Source organism: Sebastes umbrosus, chromosome 12 (genome assembly GCF_015220745.1).
Source record: "Sebastes umbrosus isolate fSebUmb1 chromosome 12, fSebUmb1.pri, whole genome shotgun sequence".
Taxonomy (NCBI): domain Eukaryota; kingdom Metazoa; phylum Chordata; class Actinopteri; order Perciformes; family Sebastidae; genus Sebastes; species Sebastes umbrosus.
In genome coordinates this window covers 32,468,942-32,490,389 of record NC_051280.1, presented here as the reverse complement: position 1 = coordinate 32,490,389, position 21,448 = coordinate 32,468,942, and the positions used below count along the sequence as shown (strand labels likewise).

Below are 21,448 nucleotides of genomic sequence, written 5' to 3'. Positions count from 1 at the left end.
TTTTTCTTTCTCTTCGTTGTCTCGGTGACCCGGGAGCTGAATTCACCGCAGGGCATCCAGGAGGTGAAGTGAGGACAGAGTATAAGACACAATTCACTTTGGATGAGGAGGACAGTGGATGTGTGTGTGAGGGAGAGAGTATTTGAGTCTAGTGTTACATGTGAAACGGTTTCATGTTTGTGTATCACCTCCTGCAATTAAGTACAAAAAAGCCCTGCAGTTGGATAAACTCCGCAAAATAATAACAACAAACAAGGATCCAAGAAGAGATCACATGACGCAGGATTTTTTAAGATGTTTTTGTAAATATTGGGTGTAGGGATGCACCGATACCGGTACCAGTATCGGGTATCGGGTCCGACACTGTGCTCATGTACTCCAATACCACTTTACAGCAGCGAGACGTTAACCTCTCCTCACCCTTTGACTTGCGCGTTTGTTAGACTCCTTGGTCCGTGTTTCAAGATCGGGTCGTGTTGGTTGCTGACATCGCCGCAGACCCCTGGCGCCTTTTACGTGGGCCGCTGCACAGCCCGATTGGGGCGCACTGAGGACAGTCCGCCCCGGTCGACGGTCGCACCGGGAGCAGGGGGCCCCCTCACGGTGCGGGGAGGTCCGGGTGGGGAGCGCTGTAAAGCTGCGGCTGCGAGCCGCCTTTCAAAGCCAACCTAGAGCTGGTCGCGGCGCACCGCCTCGTATGCAGGCTGTTAACGAGGGTCTTTTGGCACAGAGAAGTACTCGTATCGGTACTCGGTATCGGCGAGTACCCAAATATAAGTACTTATACTTGTACTCGGTCTGAAAGAAAGTGATATCGGTGCATCCCTAGTTGGGGTAGGTTTCATTCATAACTGTTTTTCTCGGATTAATAATCCACAAAAAAAATTGTCTGTGAACATAATTATGTTAATCATGGGGGTTCCTTCTTGGGACAATAAGTGTATATGCACCTCAAATTCTTCATTCAAATAATAAAGACAACTCAGTTGTAATCATGTTTCTCCAATGTTTGGTTTGTTTTACCTCCTCAGGTCTGTAGAGATAATCCTGTTAACCCTCTGAGACCCACAATAGACCTGTTTTAGTCTTCTTTAGGGGGTTCAGGGGGTCTTTAGGGGGAGATAGCAGGTCAGCAGTAAATGCCACATAGAAGTGGTGAACATCATCTGAAAACTGGAACCTGAACATTAATTTGAGATGCAACTCAGCACTGAGGGTCAAGATGTTGTAGTCATAAATCAGAAATAAATATATTAAAGTAAACTGTGAAAGTGTATAAGGGTTTAGAACATGATGATAGAAGTATATGATGGTCATCCCCATGCTCTGTTATGTCTCATAAGTTGTTGCATCAAACCTTTTGGGTTGATACCATTTGTTACACAGATTTGGTGCAAAATTTGTCCAATTTGTTTTACCACTGGAGAATTGATAAAAATCTCAATCTTGATAAAGGTCTCTAGTTTATGGCTGTAAAGTTTCATAGATGAAAACATGTCTTTCAAACCCACCGGTGGGGGTCAGAGGATTAAAGAGCAGATGTGAGTGCTTTAATTTCAGTTGCAGTGAAACCAGAGGCATGTTTCTATGATACCCTGAAACAGCTCAGTGTTGGTTGTGTTAACTGGGAAAGAAAAGACGGTGTGCAGCCAACATGTTTGGAGCCAAACCGTCTCGACATTCTGGAGAAAGGGCTTCTGGGAGCTCGTGAGCTCGTTGGCTGCAGCAGCAGCAGCAGCAGCAGTGCGGGAACCCCTCCGAGGTCCTTGGATAATGAATGTGTGTGACTCACCCTATCTTGACGGTGTCCAAGGTGTGGCAGGGGGTACCGTACACTGGCACTTTGCCCATGATGAACATCATGACTTCAGCTCGCTGGTAGTCTGGCAGGTTTCCACCGAAAAAGCCTGGCGGGAGGACACGAGAGACGATGAGTCAGCACTCAAACAGAGATGTTTTAGGGAGATTTAACCTCTTTTACCCGATGGATCCGGTACCGGTACTTGACTTTTTATTCTTTTTTGTTGTCTTATTACATTGTTATTGATCTTATTTGTTATTATCTAAGTTTTAACTTCATTATTATAATAAAACTACTCCATTTGGAGTCCAAATTATACAATTTAGTTTTTTTTTTATTGATTTGATGCTGTGCACGATGGTATAATGTGATAATGCACAGGGTAAATGTCATGGCCAAAGGCTCCATTGTGTGCACATAGCCTCCTGTAGTGGATAAAAAAAACATTTGGCACACTTTGGGTATCCAAGTGTGCCAAATGGAGAGTCCTCCTGCTCCTATCCTCACTAAACCTTCGTAGAATCTTTGTGCTTTGTGTTATTTATATCTGCTTTGGCACAGTTGGAGTTGCTGAATGAATTCAGTGGCGTCTCTGTGCATGGCATCATCGCTATAATGGTGTTATCCACTGTCTAATCTAGAAAACATTTAGGAGAGGATAAAAAATGTAATTATTTTCCTTTGGTTCATCACCATTTACTCAGGCATAGTAACAGTCACAATGTTACCGACACTGTGGATGAATTCTCTGAGGTCTTACCTATCCATAGAGACCAAGATCATGAAGATAGACCTGCTGGTTGTGGAGCTATTCTTGATTTATTTTGGGTATGTCTGTCTAGACCAGGGGTCGGCAACTTTTACTATCAAAAAAGCCATTTTAGGGAAGAAAACAAAGTCATAATATAACGAGAATAAAGTCATAACTTTAGGAGAAAAAAAGTCATAATATTACGAGAATAAGTCATAACTTTATGAGAAAAAAGTCGTAATATTACGAGAATAAAGTCATAACTTTAGGGAAATTTTTTTTGTAATATAACGAGAATAAAGTCATACCTTTACGGGAAAAAAAATGTGTAATATAACAAGAATAAGGTCATAACTTTAGGAGAAAAAAGTCGTAATATAACGAGAATAAAGTCATAACTTTACGAGAAAAAAAAGTGGTAGTATTACGAGAATATCCCATTTCCTATAATAAGAGAGGAAATAAAGAGCCCTGCTGTACCGATGGTCTGGATGATGGCGTTCTGGACGAACCGCTCTTCGCTCTCTTTGCCGCGGCCGGACGAAACGCTGGTGCTGGAGTTTCTCCTCGAGGTCTCGCCCAGCTCGAAGTCCACGCTGATCCTCAGGTGTTTGAGCAGAGTGTTGAACACCTCCAGCACTGTGGGACCTGCAATCCCACGCACACACAAAGCCACCTTAGAGGAGAGGTATTGAAGTCAAAGACTCTTAGCTGCTACCAGTACAGGGAAACTACGCTATACTTACATTGATGACGTTTAGTAGCCACTTGTTAGCAACCGCCTTTTTTAAGACACATAAAAACTTCAAAATGCCCGAGTGGGATATTTATTGATGTATTTTATGTCGTAGAACAAAACGTTAAAATCTGTTCAGCTGTTCCGTTTAAGTGCTATATAAATACTGTTAAACTATCAAAACGCTCAATATACGGAGAAATACACACAGCCCGTATTCAGAAACTGTGCGTTTGAAACAAGCCGTTAGGATTTCTGTCCATTTGTGATGTCACAAATATACAATATTTAGACCATTTCACTGTTTTAAACATAAACATTCTAAAATGCGTCCCAGTTTATTTCCTGTTGCAGTGTATGTAAATAACATCAGCTGACAGGAAGTAAACATGAACCCAAGCTGTTGCCTAGCAACGCAATTCTGTTGAAATGCACTAAAACGGAGCATTTCAGACAGAGGGTGAACACAGGTATATTCAGGCAGACAGTATGAGGAAAATAAAGTTTTTTTTGAACATTACAGCATGTAAACATGTTCTAGTAGAAACATTAAATACAAGTATGAACCTGAAAATGAGCACGAGATGGGACCTTTAACAAAAACATTACAATACAATTACAAATGCTAGAGATCATTCTTCTAAGAGAGGATTAAAAAATATGTAATATTTAAGACACTTAAGCTCGTCTAAATTTAAATCAGTTTTTTTTTTATCCCAAATAAATCTGTTTCTGGTGTATTGTCTTTAGGCTAACAGTTTCCACCTGTTTCCAGTCTTTGTGCTAAGCTAGGCTAAACAGGATACGTACATCTCTACTGGACACACAGAGGAAACTGATTTCCGTCTTCTCGTCATGTTACAACGCGCTGAATGAAAGGAGTTCTTTTAACACTGAATCTACTGAGGAAACATCACACGGGTCTGGATACAGCAATGACATGACTGTGCTATCCTACAGCACCAACAGCGGGAGGGCTATACATTCACTTTAACTCTAACCACATCGTCATACTGTACCGAGCCACAGATTGGGAGGAGTCGTGATTTCACTTTCAAAGTTGAACGCATCGCTTCTTTTGGACTCTTGAATCATTCCTATCCAGAAAGAAGGTTGTTGTTGTTTTTCCCAGGAATAAGCAGTAAAACACATGGTGGAGGATTTAAATCAGAGCTGTCAAAGTTACTAATAAGAGATAATAACGCGTTAACGCAACTTGCGATTTTTTAGGTCGTAGCGGGCTCAGTTGTAAAGCTAGAGTTAAGATACTGGTATCATCTGAAACTAGAAAAACCCTCAAGGATCCATTGGTACCAACCAAAATGTAGTGACGTAGGTTTACCAAAGTAAGCTTATCAATTAGCTAGACAATAAGGTTGTGAACGATGTGAACGTGAGCACTAGCTGAGTCAACGTTAGCTGTGCTAAGTTTGGAAATAACTTAAAGGGGTTGGTTTGGGATTTTTTTGAAGTGGGGTTGTTTGTACAGTTCCGTGTTCTGAGAGGTCAAATTAATGTTTTTGTGAATGGAGTCTCGTGGCTTTGAAGAGAGCGATATAACGGCTTTAGTTTCACCTCGCCATCAGATAGCCCCTTTCCGATGTGGAACTGAGGCCGTTGTCTTCAAAGCCACCAGACTCCATTCTCAAAAACAGTAATTTTACCTCATTCTGCCTTATTTCTTGCTATGTACTCCTTTTTGGTAAAATTCTGTTGAAACTAGGCCTGTCAAAAGTTAACGCAATAACATGTTAACGCAAATTTGTTTTAACGGCACTAATTTTAACGCATTTCAACAAAATTTGCAATTTTTAGGTTGTAGCGGAGTTTTAAAGCTAGAGTGAAGATACTGGTATCATATGAAACTAAAAAACCTGATGAATCCATCGGTACCAACCATGTCATACTAGCTTGTAGTGAAGGAGGCTTAATCGCTCCTAACGCTCCTGTACATAGAAGATCTACCATCGGTTTGCTCTGATGTTAATATTCAGATGTACGTCGATGATACGGTTGTTTATGCACATGGCAAAAACAAAGATCAAGCTCTATTAAAAGTGTCTAATATTATAGTATTCAATTTTAAAGCTAGAGTGAAGATACTGGTATCATATAAAACTAGAAACCTGATGAATCCATCGGTACCAACCATGTCATACTAGCTTGTCAGCAATGAGGTTAAATAACGCTCCAAAGGTACGCTTAAATCTTGGCGGGGAAAAACTGGAATGGCCATTTTCAAAGGGGTCCGTTGACCTCTGACCTCCAGGTATGTGAAGGTTTCTGGACAATATCTGTCATTGTTTTGTGTTGTTAATTGATTTACAATAATAAATAAACTGGGGAAAAAAAGTTTGGAAATTAGTGTTTGATCGATTATTTCTCTGTTACAATGCTAATTGGCAGAGAATTTTGGCAAATCTTTCTTGGGCGCTACCCACATCATCAGCTGTGCTGCTCATCCCACAAATGCATGATACTCACAAGTTGGACATCATAGTGAAGGTAAATAAACAGGCTTTCCAACAATGTAAAATACAATGCCAGTTAGCATTGTAACAACAGAGAAATAATCCACCAAACACAAATTTCCAAACTTTGTTTTCCGAGTTTATATACATACATTTGCATAAAGCAGCATATTTGTCCACTCCCATGTTGATAAGAGTATTAAATACTTGACTAATGTCCCTTTAAAGTACATTTTGAACAGATACAAAAATGTACGATTAATTTGCGAATACATATTTTATTAGATTGTCAGCCCTGATTAAAAATAAATAAATAAAATGTTCTCAAATGTCCTTAAATAAACTCAAAACCCAGGTCCTTTTAAGACCAAGTTGCTGAAGGAAGAGAGAGGACGCTGGACTACCTCGCTCAGCCTGCTGCCACCGCGACACCCGTCAGAAAAGAACTGGATGGAAGAATATTTATATTCTTCTCTTCTCAAAAGGTGTCATGCTTATTTAATTATCAAGCAATTAGCAAATACAAACACTTCAGTGGGATGAAACCACAGGAAACAGAAGATAGGTGAGAACAAAACACATCAGCACCTTTTTCAACACCTCAGCTGCTTCTCATTTCCCGATTTTGTACCGCCTCATCTCCTCGATGCTCCGGCTTTTGACGCGGAAAGCGATCTCAGCGCTCCATCTTGGAGGAGATCCAATTCCTAAAATGCATCACGAGGAGCGAGGATAGGCAAGGATACACCGGCGTATACATTACGGAAGTGTTTTCGTCATCCGCGACATAAAAGAGGCGTGAAACACAGCTGGAATAATCTCAAACCAGCGCCTCGTAAGAACTTTCACCTTCATATCGACCCGTCGCTTTAAAAGAACGACACCGAGGTGAAGATGTGTCATTTGTTAAACGTCTGTAGCCTCGACTCCTCTGTCCTCGCGTCTCTTCCTCGCCTCCTCCGCTCGCATCTCCCGTGGTAGGGACTAAGACGCGAGGAGAAGAGTCGAGGAAAGGAATCGAGGAGGTATAAACACGGAAATGGGAAAGGCATCTTGATTCTCGGTTTCTACTTTCTGTTCCTGTTCCGTTGTTTCCTTTCAGAAATAATCAAATTGAGATACTGATGTAGGGGGATGGTCGGGTAAGAAAGAGGTCAGTCTCACAGATTCAGGTGTCAAACCTGAGACCTTATGATTGTTATGATATTTAGTTATGTCCTCTACCGCCTCCTGAGTAACTGGTCCAGCAGTGGGAACCAGTACGGTCCCGCAATGCAACTCACCCACTGAGCCTTTGGCGGCGATGGCCACCGTCTCCAGGAGGACCTGGACGATGCCGGCTCTGACCCGCGGTGTGTTCTTGTTGTGGTTGTCCAGGTGATTCAGAACCTGCTGGATGACGTGGTGGGAGTGCTGAGCCTGGACGACGACAAAGACACAGAGAGACGAAGAAGAGGATTTAAAGACGCGTCACACGCTAATAATCACGTTTAGATCGACAACAATTTTATCCAGATAGATCCCCGTAATTGTTACACACTGTTCCTTTAAGGTGTAAAAAATGACTTTTCAGTGACAAGTTTGGGAGCATAAAGCACTTCCTGTGGTTGAACTCTTATAAAGACATGCACCAACCCCCCAACAACAAGGTGGATCAATGGAAATTAGGTGGCCATGTATGGGGTTTGAGTTTCCCCAATGAAAGGAGCAGCAGCAACACTACGCAGCCTGGATGAAGGACCTCCTCAGAAGCAGGATTCAGAACCACATCACAGTAACAGTAACTACGGAGCTGAGCATGAATCTGAAGAGCCCGGTGATCAGCTGTGTTCTCCGTCTGCCTGTGGAGGCTTCAGGGACGCCGCTGACTTCCAGCCTGAGGCCCGATGACAGCTCGTCAGGATGATTGACAGGTGATGGAGCGAGATCCAAGAGAAAGAGGAGGGCGGGGCTAACAGTACACTTTGTGCTGTGGTGTTAAAAGAAGCATGCTGATGTAGTACTTTAAAACTAAGTAGACATTTTTATTTTTATTTGGATTTCTTTCTCTTAATATTACTATTACTATGATTATTACTATTGTTATTATTATTATTATTGTTATTACAATGAATGAATTGGTTGCTGTTTTATTAGTAATTAATTAATTAATTTGGTTATTTACTGGTTAATGTATTTACTTTATTTATTGTTATTTTTGTTTTTTTAGTATTAGTTATTATTTTTATTAGTATACTGTTTAATGGTTTATCACTATTATTTTGTATTCACTCCCTTCAGATAATATCAACATGCATATATATATTTTTTATTTTTATTTAGATTTTTTTCTCTTAATAATATTATTATTATTATTTACTAGTTAATTGATTTACTTTATTGATTGTTATTTCAATTCTAATTATTACTGTCTTTATTTCCATCAGCTATCATCAACATACTTACTGTATATATGCAGTGTTTTATTTAATTTTTAGCATTACCGTTATTATTTTTATTAGTATACTGTTTACCATAATATATATAACATAATATCAATATGTATATATGTATTTTAATTTTTTTTCTCTTATCATTATTATTATTACAATGAATGAATTGGTTGGTTAGATTGGGGATTGATGGGTTAATTAATAGATTTATTTAGTTATTTACTGGATATTGTATTTGTTTTTTATTATTATGTTGCCTTCGACTCTTATTATTTTTTCTTTTTTTTCTTTTTTTATTATACTGTTATTAGAATACCATGTAATTTTTTACTAAGTAGTCAAGTAGAAATTGAAAAAGAGCACATATTTTAACACTATTAAACTCATCAGTTTTTCCCAACATGTGTGTAACTGTACCTGGATGGAGTACATGATGATTCTGAAGCAGGAAACGGCAAACTCGTTGGGGTCCCACAGGTTGTGGTTGTCCAGGTGACTGAGGACAGAAGAAAAAATAAAGAACATCATTAATATTCTCACCTCATAAAACGTCACAAGGAGGAAGTCGGTGGGGATGGATGGATCAGCAAAGCCTGTGATTCCCACCAACAGTCAACGTTGGTTTCTTTTAACCACGACCACAACCCTCGTCCTGCCATATCCAAGTAAACCTCACCAAACCTTAACCATAGATGGAGTAGACCAGAAAACAGACGGCAAAAACAAGCAACCTGTTTTATCATTTGGTCCAGTTTGAACATTTGGCGACATGAGGTTGCAGATTGCAACTCCGTGTGCCAACGGTGGTCAACACAAAAACGTGACTGGCCCTCTCAGGATCTGTTGTACTCATAGCGTAGCTCTTTTGGAGAATCAACCTCCTTGCACATCAAATACCCGCGATTGGTCAGCGTCACTCGGCATCGGAGACCGACGTGCGGGGTAACCTTCTTTTACTTACGGACGCACTCAAACTGAGTGCAGCATCATCTCTTGTACTGTGAATACAGTGACTATCACCGGACCTCACAGACCATCCAATCAGTCCGGTCAACACTTCTTACTTTCAGGTGATTATACACTAAAGAAAACATACTTAATATTATATTCCATTTCTGCCAATATAACTCCCTAAATGCTACAAAATGCTTCTTTAATATCCATTAAGTCATAATCTCGGAGATAAAGAGGAGGATGCAGAGGAGGATCAGAAGAGAAGACCCGAGACATCCCACCGCTGATCTCAGAGAAAGGGCAAAAACGGAGGAAAGTACCAGCCCATAATGCTTCAACTTTGAGCTGAAGCCGCGGAGGTGAGACATACATGAGGTCAAAGGTTGTATAAAACATCATGTGGGTGTTGAAGACATGCAGATGGAGGGCGAGCGGCAGATGGAGGGCGACAGATTTACTCATCTCAGTGGGAGCCGACCTGCAGCCTCGAGCCTGTATAACATATATCTGATATATTTATGTCTTCACACACACACGCACGCACGCACGCACGCACGCACGCACGCACGCACGCACGCACGCACGCACGCACGCACGCACGCACTACATGTCCCTTATAAACTAAAAATAAAATCCCACTAATCTGTGGGGGAAATGTCTTTATTCTTTTATTTCTGGGTTGCTGGATAATAAATAATTCCTGACAATGACTGATATATTTGACTTCAGGACATCTCTGACTACATACATGCTGAAAATCAAACATTTTTACTGGATTCATTTAGATATTTTCCAAAGTAAAAGTCCCTAGAAGTGTATGATTCAACTTGTTGGTCTAGTGGTAAAAACATTAACAACAATCACAATAAATCACAATACTTGTAGAATCGCAATACTTAAAAATTGCTTTACATATAGAATCTGCCCCTAGGTATTGTGATAGTATTGAATCGAGAGATAGGTGAATCGTTTATGTATGTTTAAAAATGTCAACAGAGCTTTGCAGGAAAACTGAGAAAGAAAAAATGCTTCACAAAACAAAGAAAGTCTGGTGATTTTATATTTTAGTGAACTATCTGATGCTCCTACTGAATGTAGAAAAGTTATTTTCTGCTTTCAGGTAAGAGCTCAGAAGAGAGGCAGTACAGGTGAGAGCAGCAGCTTCTTCCACACCGCTCTATTCATATCAAATATTTGACCATACTAAACACATTCGCCCCGTTTCAAGAAGATTTTATGTAAATGTCTTCCTTTCAAAACGGGGAAAAAAGACGGGAACAAGGGAAGAGGAAGGAGAAAGCAGAGGATGGCGATAAAAGAGGATTGGAAGCTGGTTGTATGAGAAACCGTTCACCGACATGACGTCAATCCAAACCCCCCAAAAACCCTCCTCCTCCTCCTCCGTTAACCCCAATCCCTGCTATTTATAGTCTGAAGACGCTTCCCCTTCCTCCTCCTCCCTGCAGGAGCAGTGCAGGAGGAGAACTGGTTTCACAAACAGATGAGAAGCAAAGCGTCTGTTTAACGGAGAGAGAAACTAAAGACCAGACTGCAGTGATGAATGTCCTCTCATTCCTTCAGCTGTACCTGCGTAAAGAAGCCTCCGTGGTCGTTGTATATACATATATCAGTACTTTTCATAATCCTGCAGCGGCGTCTATTTAAACCCAAACCGTGATCTTTTCCTAAACCTAAGGAGATGTCTGGCAGAAAGTCCCGGAGGCTAACTTCTCTCATGTGCATTGCATGCAGTTAACACACCAGACATCATTTATATTTAATAAAAACAGGTGCTGTGTGGTGGATCTAATTTATGCCGATGTGACTGATAAATAAATTTAAGGAAACTTTAAATACACTTTAAAGACACTTTAAATATATATATATATATATACAAAGAAAACAGAAGTCATAGCAGGTTTTTTTTCTGTCACTGCACCAGCTGATGTTGAGCTGACCGGCCTGCAGGGGGCGCATGATGCCAGCGAGTCATTGGTCAGAGCTGGAGGTGACACTGGGAATGTGTTGCCAAAACACACAAACTAGCAGACTGAAAGTGTGAGGATGACACACTCTTACTCGTACTGAGTCTGCAGTCTTTAACGCTGGTTACTGGAGGCTGGAGGCTGGAGGCAGACGTCCCGTGTCGGGTGTCAGACCTGAGAAGATCCCTGACTGGGTGTCAACAGAGAGGAGGGGAGGTGTCGCCGGGTAAAACAAAGGATTGTGGGATTGTCTCAGACTGACTGCACAGTGCAGCTGGACCGACATACGCAGGGCTGCAAACAGCAATCCATCCATTACAAAAACGTGCTTATTTTCAACACCCAAAGGATTTAACTAACAGAAATCACAGAAAAAACAAATCTTTATATTCGACAAGCTGGAACCAGAGGATGTTGGTGAGAGTTTTCTCTAGCTCTACGGAGCTTTTTAGCCTCTTTCAGCTCCTAGTTTTGGTTTCGCTGCACATTTCCGGTCTGGTTCAGTCTCAGCTGTTACTATAAACAATATAAATGATGTATTATATAGGATTTAAATGATCTGATTCTGATTAAATGATAAAATATGCATCCTTTTCCTCCCCTCTAATGTAGAACTGACAAAACCCGGACACAAAATGCTGCAATTAAAACACATTTACATTACGGCTATCAAAGTTAAGGCGATAATAACTCGGGATTTTTAGATTATAGCGCGCTGGTGAAAAGCGGGAAAACCTAAGGAATCCATTGGTACCAACCACGTCATACTAACTCGTCGCCAAGGAGGTTAAATAACGCTCCAAAATTACACTACATTTTGGCGAGGAAAAACTGTCAAAAAATCGTAACGTCACTCCTCGGAGATCGTAGACGTTTGAATACAAAACGACTTGTTGAAATCGGTTAACAAATTTAAGACGTTATCGTGCTTTTTATCCAGAAAAACAGAAGCTCCCGCCCCCCGTTGTATTTGAGGTCAGTCTTGCCCTGTCCAATATGGCGGCCACGTTGACGTACGATCCAGGAGTCGATGCGGGGTCTATTGGTGCCTTCAAATGGGGTGGTATTTACCGTGTTTACGAGATGACTCCATATGAACGCCGCCCTCTCGTGGTATTTACGACCTCGTAAGTGGAAAGTTTCTGAAAGCTCCGAGTTGTGACGTGTTTGTTGACATTGTCAGAAATGGCGGACCTCATAAAAGTACATTTTTCGGTATATAATAAGTTAATATATTGTAATTTTTTGTCGTATTTTGTTTTTCTTCTTAATTCTATAATCTGTCTGAGGAAAATGTTGATATTCCCAATGGCCTCATCTTTCCCTCTGTCATTATACCTTTGCATTTCCTGCATTATGTTACCCATTTGCTAGCTTGCTAAATTGTTAGCCTCTGTGGCTTCTAGATGCCGACAGTAACGTTAATATTGCCGTTGCTTAGCAGCGGTGTTCTTCACGACTTAACCACTTGAACGGCACGCATATCGTGTACACGACCTCCCATCTCGTAAACACGGTAAACACGACCCCATATGAAGGCACCATTTGTATATATATGTCTATGGTAAACTGTGGATGTGAGGTCAGTCTTGCCCTGTCCAATGTGGCGCCGACGTTGGCGTACGATCAAGGAGTCGATGCATATGCGTCTATGTATATATGTTTTATGGTAAAATGTGGATGTGAGGTCAGTGTTGCTCGCAGGAAGGAGAATAAGAGGAAAATGGAGACGTTAAGCTTTGAACAAATTAACTGAAAAAAAAGCTCTGAGGCAAAAAGGGAAAGAAACAAATTGGAGGGAAAGATGATTAAATGCAGCTCAGTTCTTGAAGAGGCCCTACAGATGTCAAGCAGTCACAGTAATATCATGTAATTAATTGTTAATGGAAGCATTAAGGGGCTCGCTCCCTGATTGAATTAGAGCAGCAGTTAGTTACCGTTTCTGAAGCTCAACTTATCAAAAAGCAAAACACTTAAAATATTCAGAAAGCTCCAATAGAATAAGTGTGTTTTTTTATGTGGTTACTGGGAAGCTTTTCATTTCCACTCTGCGACTGTCCAATGTCACAAAGAAATGTGACGTCAAACTCAGAAAACGAGGCAGCAGATTTACAACGTTTTCTCATAATCAGCGGTTGAAATCCCATCAATCAAAGCGTCCTCGGTTTTCCGGGAAGGCTCTCTGGAGAATTAATTATCGACGGCAATCACAGACAACAGGACGGCAAGTCTAAATTACTATCAGTTAAAACAGGAACACCGTGAAATAATTCAATTTGAGGGATACACGACTGCTGCGTCACTGACAACACGGCTGAACAAATTCAAGCAGAATGGAGCTGCGTACCTTCTTTACAGCAGACCTGAGTATTTACTATCTGCTGATTCACAAACCACAAAGCTAGCTGTCACAGACCAGCTGGTCTCATCCACCGTCTGTAGCTATAACTACGAAACATAATGCCCTGAAATTCGTATATAACCCATGAAATCAATTTGCATGTAATCCACGTAACCATGAACCAGGAAGTATAAAGAGCGACAAAGTCCGCGTAGGGAGGATGTCGGGTTGGACGGGAGGGTGAAATAAAACACAAGACTTTAAACCGCTGTTCATGTCCCGTACGAAACTAGAAGTCATCGTTGATTTATTTGCTTATTTATCACAAAGCTTCCACACTTAAGTAACACCAACTCCGTAGTTATTTTAATGAAAACGTTGACTTATTTGTCACGTAACTTCCACACTTAAGCAACGCCACTTGCTTATTTATTTTAACCTAAACGTTGACTTATTTGTCATGAAACTTCTGTACTTAAGTAACACCATATGTCACTTGACTTCCATACTTAACGCCACTTCCGTACTTAACGCCACTTCCGTAGTTATTTTTACCAAAACTTTGACTTATTTGTCACGTAACTTCCGCACTTAAGTAACGCTACTTGCGTATTTATTTGAACCCAAACGTTGACTTATTTGTCACAAAACTTCCGTCTTAAGTAACAGCATATGTCACGTGACTTACGTACTTAACGCCACTTCTGTAGTTATTTTAATGAAAACATTGACTTATTTGTCACGTCACTTCCGTACTCAAGTAACGTCATTTGTCACATAACTTCCGCACTTAGGTAATGCCACTTGCTTATTTATTTTAACCTAAACGTTGACTAATTTGACATGAAACTTCCGTACTTAAGTAACGTCATTTGTCACGTAACTTCCGTACTAAAGTAACGCCACTTCCGTAGTTTTTTAACCAAAATGTTGACTTATTTATTTATTATATAATAATTATTATTATTTATAACCTGTTTATTCTTGTCATGGAGGTATTTGAGTTAATGCAAACATAATGTCTGAGATATCTGAAGATGAAGATGCAGCAGAACAGAGAGACACCACTCCGTTATCTCCCGACTGGACACAACCAACACTTATACTCATAGAACAACACAAGCCTTTTTCTTTTCTCTTTGTCTCTTACTGCTTTATTGTCCTTCTCCGGTCTCTCTCTGTACTTTATATCACTCTGTTGTGACAGACGTCGGATAAATTGTCAGGCCATTATTGCTCAGACCTTCAGGCGCCTTACTATTGATTGTTTATAACGTTTAAGTGATAGGTAGGAACTGAGGCTCAACTGTTTCACTCAGTATTTGTCCTGTTTACTGAGTGTCAGTCAAGACCCTGAAAAGTGCAATGGAATTTATTTCCAGAACATTTATTTTGATGGATGTTTAACACATTATTGTTGGTGCAATTTAACATTTATTTTTCAGTTTTTCCTCGCCAAAATTTAGCGTAGGTTTGGAGCGTTATTTAACCTCCTTTATAATAGGCTAGTATGACATGGTTGGTACCAATGGATCCATTAGGTTTTCTTGTTTCATATGATACCAGTATCTTTACTCTAGCTTTAAAACTGAGTCCGCTACAACTTACAAATCACATCACCAAGTTACCACCAATTAAAGGTGCTGTAATGGATCTATTGTTCCCTTCAGCCAGAAAGGACTCTCTATCCATTCAGCAGTGATGCTCAGATGTGCAATTTCTGAGCAAATCCAAGAACACTGAGACAGTTAAAGTGTGTGCGTGTTCAGGACTACGTACCAACATTAAAGGCAATGTGAAGAGTCCAATATATTTCCAGCGTTAGCAGGAAAAAGGCCCCTGGGAGCCCATGATGTTCACACTGATAATGACTCCTCAACTCAAATGGCCCCCAGTGGCAACACCCTCCTCTGACTTCACACATTCAATATCACTAGTGTCATTCCTACAACCAGCCTGCTGCTACTGATATCTAGGAGTAGTGGAGAGAGAGTTACGTTTCTTTAAAACAGGATAATTCCTAATTAATAATAATAATTTGGGCTTTCAGAGTTAATGCAAAATTGTTTTTAACGCCACTAACGTATTAACACAACTTGTGATTTTTAGGTTGTAGTAGGCTCAGTTTTAAAGCTAGAGTGAAGATACTGGTATCATATGAAACTAGACGATTGGATGGCGAGCACTTGTGTTGAGTAAACTGCCATCCATGTGAAAAAAACCATCCATCCTCTGAATGCTCTAGGTCTATAGTCTGATTCATCCATCCTCTGAATGCTCTAGGTCTCTAGTCTGATCCATCCATCCTCTGAATGCTCTAGGTCTCTAGTCTGATCCATTCATCCTCTGAATGCTCTAGGTCTCTAGTCTGATCCATCCATCCTCTGAATGCTCTAGGTCTCTAGTTTGATCCATCCATCCTCTGAATGCTCTAGGTCTCTAGTTTGTGGCTGTAAAGTTTCATGAGGCTGTGATTATCCTAGAGGTCACCACAGGTCATTTTATACAGTGAGGTCAATGAAATATCTCCTATGGGGACTAACATCATCACACATGAATACAGTTGGGCTCATTGGATCCACAAGAGTCTCAGCTTTACTGCATGACCGCATGTGATTATCATAAAGTGGGCATGTCTGTAAAGGGGAGAGTCGTGGGTACCCATAGAACCCATTTACATTCACTGATCTGGAGGTCAGAGGTTAAGGGACCCGTTTGAAAATGGCCATATCAGATTTTCCTCCCTAAAATTTAGCCCAACTTTGGAGCGTTAATTAACGTCCTTCCTGACACGCTAGCATGACATGGTTGGTAGTAATAGTTTCCTTAGGTTTTTCTCGGTTTAGCATGTAAGCATGCCCAAAGTATTGCATGTTAACAAAGGATGTAATGTTTTAGACGTATTTCTTCCGCTGACAGGACGTATGTTCCTACAGTAGCAACCCCTGAATGTCTTCACAACATTTACAACTCATCTAATACTTGTTGAGAAGACCAAACTGTTGGACCGGCGCACTAACTGACTAACTGTGTGACATCACCGTCCCCGGAGCCACGCCGCTATTGAGGCTAAAAATACTAAAATACAAAAAACCCAGTAATTTAAATATCTGCATGAGCTGCAGCCGAGGATGAAAGGAAGCGAAGGAGTGAAGCCTGAGCACTCAGAGCGGCTCAGCGGAGCGGAAACAAGACGGCGACGGAGGAAATCTCAGCGGGGGGGCTCGGTCGGTCGGCCGTTCACTCGGTAATTGTCCAATTTATGCCAATAGGAGCAGCGACGGGGATATTTAACTCCCGAGGGAGGGAGGGGAATGGAGGCGCCGCGACGGTGTGCCACACTCATACGGCAGCCGCCCGCGTGATAAGAGAGCTCATTTAATTTCCTCTGTGTGCTGGGAGTCTGCAAAATGTAAGTGGAAGAAGAAGAAGAAGAGAAGTGTGTTTCAGTGTGCATGCATTGTGTGTCTGTCTTGCGTCTACATGTGTGTTTATGTGTGTGTGTGTGTGTGTGTGTGTGTGTGTGTGTTATTGGGCGACAGGTTTATTTGCTGCCCTGTCACCTCTCCTGCCGTCTGTGTCATGACTCCGACCTGCAATAAAGCAGGTTATGAATCTGAGTGCTGCATGGCGAGGAGAAGAAGAAGAAGAAGAAGAAGAAGAAGGGCTTAAAGTTGCGTTCACATCAGGCTAAATAATGGAGCAAACATGGAGCTAAATAAGGACACATAGATGGCTGAAGTTTAATACTGTTCCAGCCATATACAGGAAATGAAACAGATACCTGGCGCTCTGCTACAAACAACAAATAACAACAGAGCTCCAGAGAAGCCAAATCAAACTGACATGAGTGCCGCAGCAGCTGGAAAAACTTAAGAATGTATTTCTTATGTTGTAAATAGTAGGGGCGGGAAAACAAATCCATTCACCTAGGTATTGTTTCTTTTTTTACCATTTTGTGATAATGATAATATTAGTATTAGGGACACATTGAGGAAAATATAAATAAAATAAATTCATAATATTATAATATAGTAATTTTATGTTATTTTCTTTTTTTCTCATAATATTATGACTTTATTCTCGTAATATTACGACCTTTTTCCTCGTAATATTCTGACTCTGTTCTGTAAATCTCAGATGTTTTTTCCCTCAATGTGGCCCTAATTCTCCGTAGTACATTGTCTCTTTGGCCCTCACTGCATTAGACTTATATACTATATACTTAGACTATAAACTGTGTTACCTTCATCACAATGATCAAATGTTTTGCGGCTCCAGACAGATTTTTTTTTGCCTAAAATGTCTCTTTTGATAGTAAAGGTTGCCGACCCTTGGCCGGAAAGGATACGCTCAGAGCTGGTAGAAATATAAAACCCGGCGTTTACAGGCTGTAAAGCAAAAACAATCCCACAGTTGCACTCTTTGCTAACGTTGAGGTACTCACACCAACACGGGTCGGACGGCGTTGTTCATGTTGCCGTAGGCCGCCCTGCCCAGCAGCTCTCTGAAGCAGCTCTCCGCCAGCGCCGCCGGGTTTTCCTCCCCGTCCTGACCCACCCCCGACGGCGTGCCGGGTTGCCCTGCCCTGTGAAGACAGAGACAGACGACGGTTAGAAAGAACATCACACTTGCATCACTTCCTGAACAGCAGGACAAAGACAGCAGACAAAGTGAGCGCGGTCACTGCTGCGTTAGCGTATCGGAAAACATACAAAAATCAAGTTTAAAAAGGACTGAAAGGAAATCTGATTTAATGAGTCTGCATGTGAGACTACGAGCCCAGAATCGATTCTTCATATCGCACACAAAGAATCGGTAAAGAGAGAGAGAGCAGCAGAGTGCAATAACATTTAGAGGGAGAAACAGCAGGAAAAGAGAAAGCTTCAGGATATGAGAGAGAGTGAAGAATGAAGGACTGAAGGCGGAGGAGAGACTGAAAAGAAATCAATCAGAGCAGCTGGAAAAAAAGGAGAAATCAAATGAAAGAGTATTGACCCGACTCAATCAGATAGGTGTGTGTGTGTGTGTGTGTGTGTGTGTGTGTGTGTGTGTGTGTGTGTTGAGTCAATCAGTCTACATCAGGAGATAGAAACACTGCAAAAAATGACTGGGCAAGAAATTGTATCTAGTCTAGTTTATAATGTTATGAGAAATCTGCTCATTAGAGAAGAACGTTCTCCATCAGAAATGAAGCAAAAATGATGAATCAATCAAGAAAATTAGTGTTCAAAATGAACCTTAAAGGGAGATTTGTCAAGTATTTAAGACTCTTATCAACATGGGAGTGGACAAATATGCTGCTTTATGCAAATGTCTGTATATATTTATTATTGTAAATCAATTAACACAAAACAATGACAGATATTGTCCAGAAACCCTCACAGGTACTGCATTTAGCATAAAACAATATGCTCAAATCATAACATGGCAAACTGCAGCCCAACAGGCAACAACAGCTGTCCCAAGTCTTGACTTGAGTCCCAAGTCAAGACAGGCAGTTCCAAGTCATCGTAGCTCAATGGCAAAATATTTTTTCTGTTTCTTCTATATGGCTTTAGCAAAAATGTTTCATATACAGTAAGTCGTTCTGTTCTGCTACCTCTATTGTCAAGATTTGGTTAAGTTTAAGGCGACTAAAACTACTTGACAAGGTCGAAAGGTTTACGGCTAAAATAAATCATCTGGACTGATGCCAGGAGACGGGACGCTAACGGGTCTCTGGTGTCAAAGTCGAACACTTTGTTGGTCCATCCAACGGGGTTTTGCAGTTCAAGTTCTACTTTTGCTTCTGAGAGCGGACGGTCATTATTCACGAGACCACGAGAGGTCACCTGTAAACAGAATGTAAAAACGGGTCTATTTTAAATCATCTGAACAAATGTCCCATGTTGGACAACCTTGCTGATCCTGCAGCTCCACATACATGAAAAGAACGTCTTGTGCACAAGTTTGTCATTTCCTGCTATTTCAAGAATCCAGTCCTGGCAGCAGTTCAGAAGAAGGCCTCCCGTTATGCGTCATATTGATAAAATAATGCAATAGTAAATCACTTCCGCGGCAATAAGCCCGGTCGCAGATGGACCGTAGGCAGCCGGGTCTCCGGAGGGAAACAATGCAATTACTGTCGGCCCACACAGGCGGTTCAGGGGAAATGAAATGCTTATTGCTTGTTAGAAACAGGGACACCAGAGATAAAGAAAGAAGTGAAAATCTCTCCTGTAACAGAAGGTGGATTGGTGTTGTTTAATGAAGTGGCCAGAAAATAACGTATTAATGCTGTAGATTGTTTCCGATGAGAAAAGAGTTCTAAAGTGTTAAAGTCGTCCTGAGGACTAAAGAACACGGTTCAACCAGGCAGTCACTTCATTTACATTCTTCCTGCAGGCTCCATTTACCACGTTATAATGAATCAAAGGAAATGATGCTCGGCATATGTAGAAAATGTCCAATTTAATGTAATGGTGGCCTTGGATATTTGGCAGCGGTGGTGATTAAATATTAATAATAGAGAGTTTTCAAAAGTAAATTACTAGTAAAGTGCTTCACTGCCTGGACAAAAAAAAAAAAAAACTCAATAAGACTAAACACAGAATAATACAAGAGTACTACAAGTATTTGGTGCTTTGACAGATAAAAATGGACCGCATTAAAAACCCGGATTTACTGCTGAGATTAACGGCTGACGTCTCCGGAGCTCCTTTGATTGGTCACTTTGAATACTGATCCTGATGTCTGATTGGCTGTTTAGTTTGATCACTGACAAAGTAAAAGTCAGGCAGTTGCCGGTCGTGTCTAGAAGGTATCCCACAAGTTGTGAAAACGTGCAAAAACTCCCGACTCGTTGCCCAACGACCTATCCTAAACTTAACCATTGGAGGTCAATACCCAACAATAACCTTTCAAGGTCAATGCCTAACCTCAACTATTGGAGGTCAATGCCTAACTTTAACTATCAGAGGTCAATGCCTAACCTTAACCATTCAAGGTCAATGCCTAACCTCAACCATTCAAGGTCAATGCCTAACCTCAACCATTCAAGGTCAATGCTTAACCTCAACCATTCAACGTCAATGCCTAACCTTAAATATTCAAGGTCAATGCCTAACCTTAACCATTTAAGATCAATGCCTAATGTCAACCATTCAAGGTCAATTCCTAACCTTAACTACTAGAGGTCAATGCCTAACCTTAACTACTAGAGGTCAATGCCGAACCTTAACTACTAGAGGTCAATGCCTAACCTCAACCATTAGAGGTCAATGCCTAACCTTAACTATTAGAGTTCAATGCCTAACCTTAACCATTCAAGGTCAATGCCTTACCTCAACCATTCAAGGTCAATGCCCAACCTTAACCATTCAAGGTCAATGTCAAACCTTAAATATTCAAGGTCAATGCCTGACCTCAACCATTCAAGGTCAATTCCTAACCTTAACTATTAGATGTCAATACCTAACATTAACTATTAGTGGTCAATGCCTGACCTTAATTATCCAAGGTCTATGCCTAACCTCAACAATTAGAAGTCAATGCCTAACCTTAACCATTAGATGTCAATGCCTATCCTTAACTATTAGAGGTCAACGTCTAACCTCAACCATTCAAGGTTAATGCCTAACCTTAACCATTTGAAATCAATACCTAACCTTAACTATCCAAGGTCAAAGCCTAACCTCAACTATTCAAGGTCAATGTCTAACCTTAACCATTTGAAATCAATACCTAACCATAACTATCCAAGGTCAAAGCTTAGCCGTAACTATCCAAGGTCAAAGCTTAACCTCAACCATTCAAGGTCAATGCCTAACCTTAACCATCTCGCAAGAGTTTCGCAACTAGTGGGTTACCTTCTAGACACGACTGGAGGTGTCTGAGAGAACAACCATCTTTCAGAGATCCCATTTTAATATTGTCTATATTACTCTGTTATAGCTATCCAGATATACTGCTCTGTGCACTTGCATCACATACACG

At 40.9% G+C, this 21,448-nt stretch overlaps 1 protein-coding gene across 3 annotated transcripts in view; it reads right to left on the bottom strand.

Annotated features, from left to right (window-relative positions):
• efr3a (EFR3 homolog A (S. cerevisiae)) overlaps positions 1–21,448 on the bottom strand; it is a 127,403-nt gene that overhangs the window by 24,767 nt on the left and 81,188 nt on the right. For all 3 annotated transcript variants that reach the window (XM_037787406.1, XM_037787408.1, XM_037787405.1), the window contains 5 exons: positions 17,919–18,059; positions 8,609–8,687; positions 7,043–7,178; positions 3,033–3,200; positions 1,793–1,907 (listed from right to left, as the gene is read on the bottom strand). In XM_037787406.1, the coding sequence (XP_037643334.1) occupies positions 1,793–1,907; positions 3,033–3,200; positions 7,043–7,178; positions 8,609–8,687; positions 17,919–18,059 (639 nt within the window). The remainder of the gene's footprint in view (positions 1–1,792; positions 1,908–3,032; positions 3,201–7,042; positions 7,179–8,608; positions 8,688–17,918; positions 18,060–21,448) is intronic.